Source organism: Bison bison, unplaced genomic scaffold, assembly GCF_000754665.1.
Source record: "Bison bison bison isolate TAMUID 2011002044 unplaced genomic scaffold, Bison_UMD1.0 scf7180017847990, whole genome shotgun sequence".
NCBI classification, from domain to species: domain Eukaryota; kingdom Metazoa; phylum Chordata; class Mammalia; order Artiodactyla; family Bovidae; genus Bison; species Bison bison.
This window is the reverse complement of record NW_011478563.1, coordinates 7,264-8,891: the sequence shown is the minus strand read 5'-3', so window position 1 is coordinate 8,891 and position 1,628 is coordinate 7,264. Positions and strand designations below refer to the sequence as shown.

The 1,628-nt window shown below is 57.6% G+C and overlaps 1 protein-coding gene across 1 annotated transcript in view; it reads left to right on the top strand.

Annotated features, from left to right (window-relative positions):
• Positions 1 to 1,304, top strand: part of PDCD1 (programmed cell death 1) — a 7,496-nt gene extending 6,192 nt beyond the window's left edge. Inside the window, exon 3 of the mRNA XM_010844357.1 lies at positions 1,261 to 1,304. Within this exon, the coding sequence (XP_010842659.1) occupies positions 1,261 to 1,304 (44 nt within the window). The remainder of the gene's footprint in view (positions 1 to 1,260) is intronic.
• Positions 1,305 to 1,628: the final 324 nt, after the last annotated feature.

The window sequence follows — 1,628 nt, the reverse complement described above, 5'->3', positions numbered from 1 at the left end:
GGTCATCTGAGCATCAGGAGGCTCTCAGCCGCCTGCTCCTCGGGCAGGAAGAGGCCCCAGTGGCTCTGAGCACACATCCAGGCAGGTGGCCCCAGCCTCCCAACTGCCCTGGAGATGCCAGCCCCTGGTGGCCTGGCCACTGGCCACCGGAGCCACACACCAGCCTCCCCAGGTCCCTTAACTCAACCCAGCCAGGGTCCCAGCTCCCCTAGACTCAGCTCCTACTGTTCCTTCGGGCAAAGCGTGGCTGACCTGAGGGCGTGATCTGGGAGCGGGAGGGGGTCCCCTTTGGGGTCCCTGCCTTAGGTGCAGCTGGACTACTGTTCCCCCAACCCACAGTGGCAAAATCCACAATCGTCTTCTGTTTTTATGCTTTTATATCAGTCCGAATTCCAAAAACCAACTATCAAATTCTATTATTTAGTCACTTAAAACCTAAATTAATTTTAAATTCTGTCCACCCACATTCACAGCAGCATTGTTTGCAGTAGCCACAGGATGGAAGCCACCCGGGTGTCCCGACTGACGAGGGATAAACAGAGTGCGGCCCGTCCACACGACAGAGAAAACAGGGAGGAAGTTCTGAGCCGTGCTAACTGTGGATGGACCTTGAGGACACAGTGCTCAGTGACATGGGCCAGACAGAAGGGGATGGACACCTGCCGCCTGCTTACCTGCAGTGCTCAGAGCAGCCAACCGTAAAGACCGAAAGCAGACTGGCAGGTGCCAACAGGTGGGGACGAAGCGGGGGAGTTAGTGTCCAGGGGGGACGGTCTCGGTTTAGAAAGATGCAAAGGCTGGGGTCCCTGGCAGAGACTGCTTCCTCGCCTCCACCAGGCTTGGTGGAGGGGGGCCTGCAGAGGACACGGAAGGGAAGGCACACGCTCCCCTCCCCCATGGATCCACGCAGGGACAAGGGCACGCGCAAGGTCACGGTCGCCTGGGAAGGGCAGGATGGGCCACTGTGTGCCCACCAAACGGGAACAAGGAAAAGAGTGTGCCAGACAGCAGCCTTCTCATTTGCAGGCACAGCATGTGAACTACCGCTCCTTTTAAGAAAATAGTCTGCTATCATCTATTAAAATAAAAAACTACGGAGATTTTTGCTCAATCACCCCCACAGTTGAGAACCCATCCTGCAGAAAGGAGAGTCTCGGTTTGTAAAGATAGACGTTCAGAGGGGCGCACTGAAGCTTTGTCTGCAGCAGCAATAATGATCACAACGACATGTGATTGTCCCCCTCTGCATGTGCCCAGCAGGAAACAGGCTGGCCCAGGGCACGGCCCTGCTCTTGAACCTGTAGAGCCAGCAATGAGAAGGCAGAAGCCAGGATGTGAGTCTGTGCTGCTGTCTGGGCTCCACAGGAAACGGACGCAGGATGGAGGTCTAGTGGGGGAAGTGGCCCCGCGCTAGCCCCAGACCGCAGGGGCAGGCCCAGCCCAGCACCTCCGCGCGAGGGCCGCCAGCTACCGGACCACAGACACGCAGCCGCTCCAGTCGGGCACAAAGAGAAGCACCTCTGTGATCTTCCAGTCTACTCCCTCCTTTGCGAGCCCCAGGAGGGGAGCGGGCCGCTGTCATCTTAAGGGCAGAAAGGGGTGGGGAGAGACTCTGAGTTGACTGATTA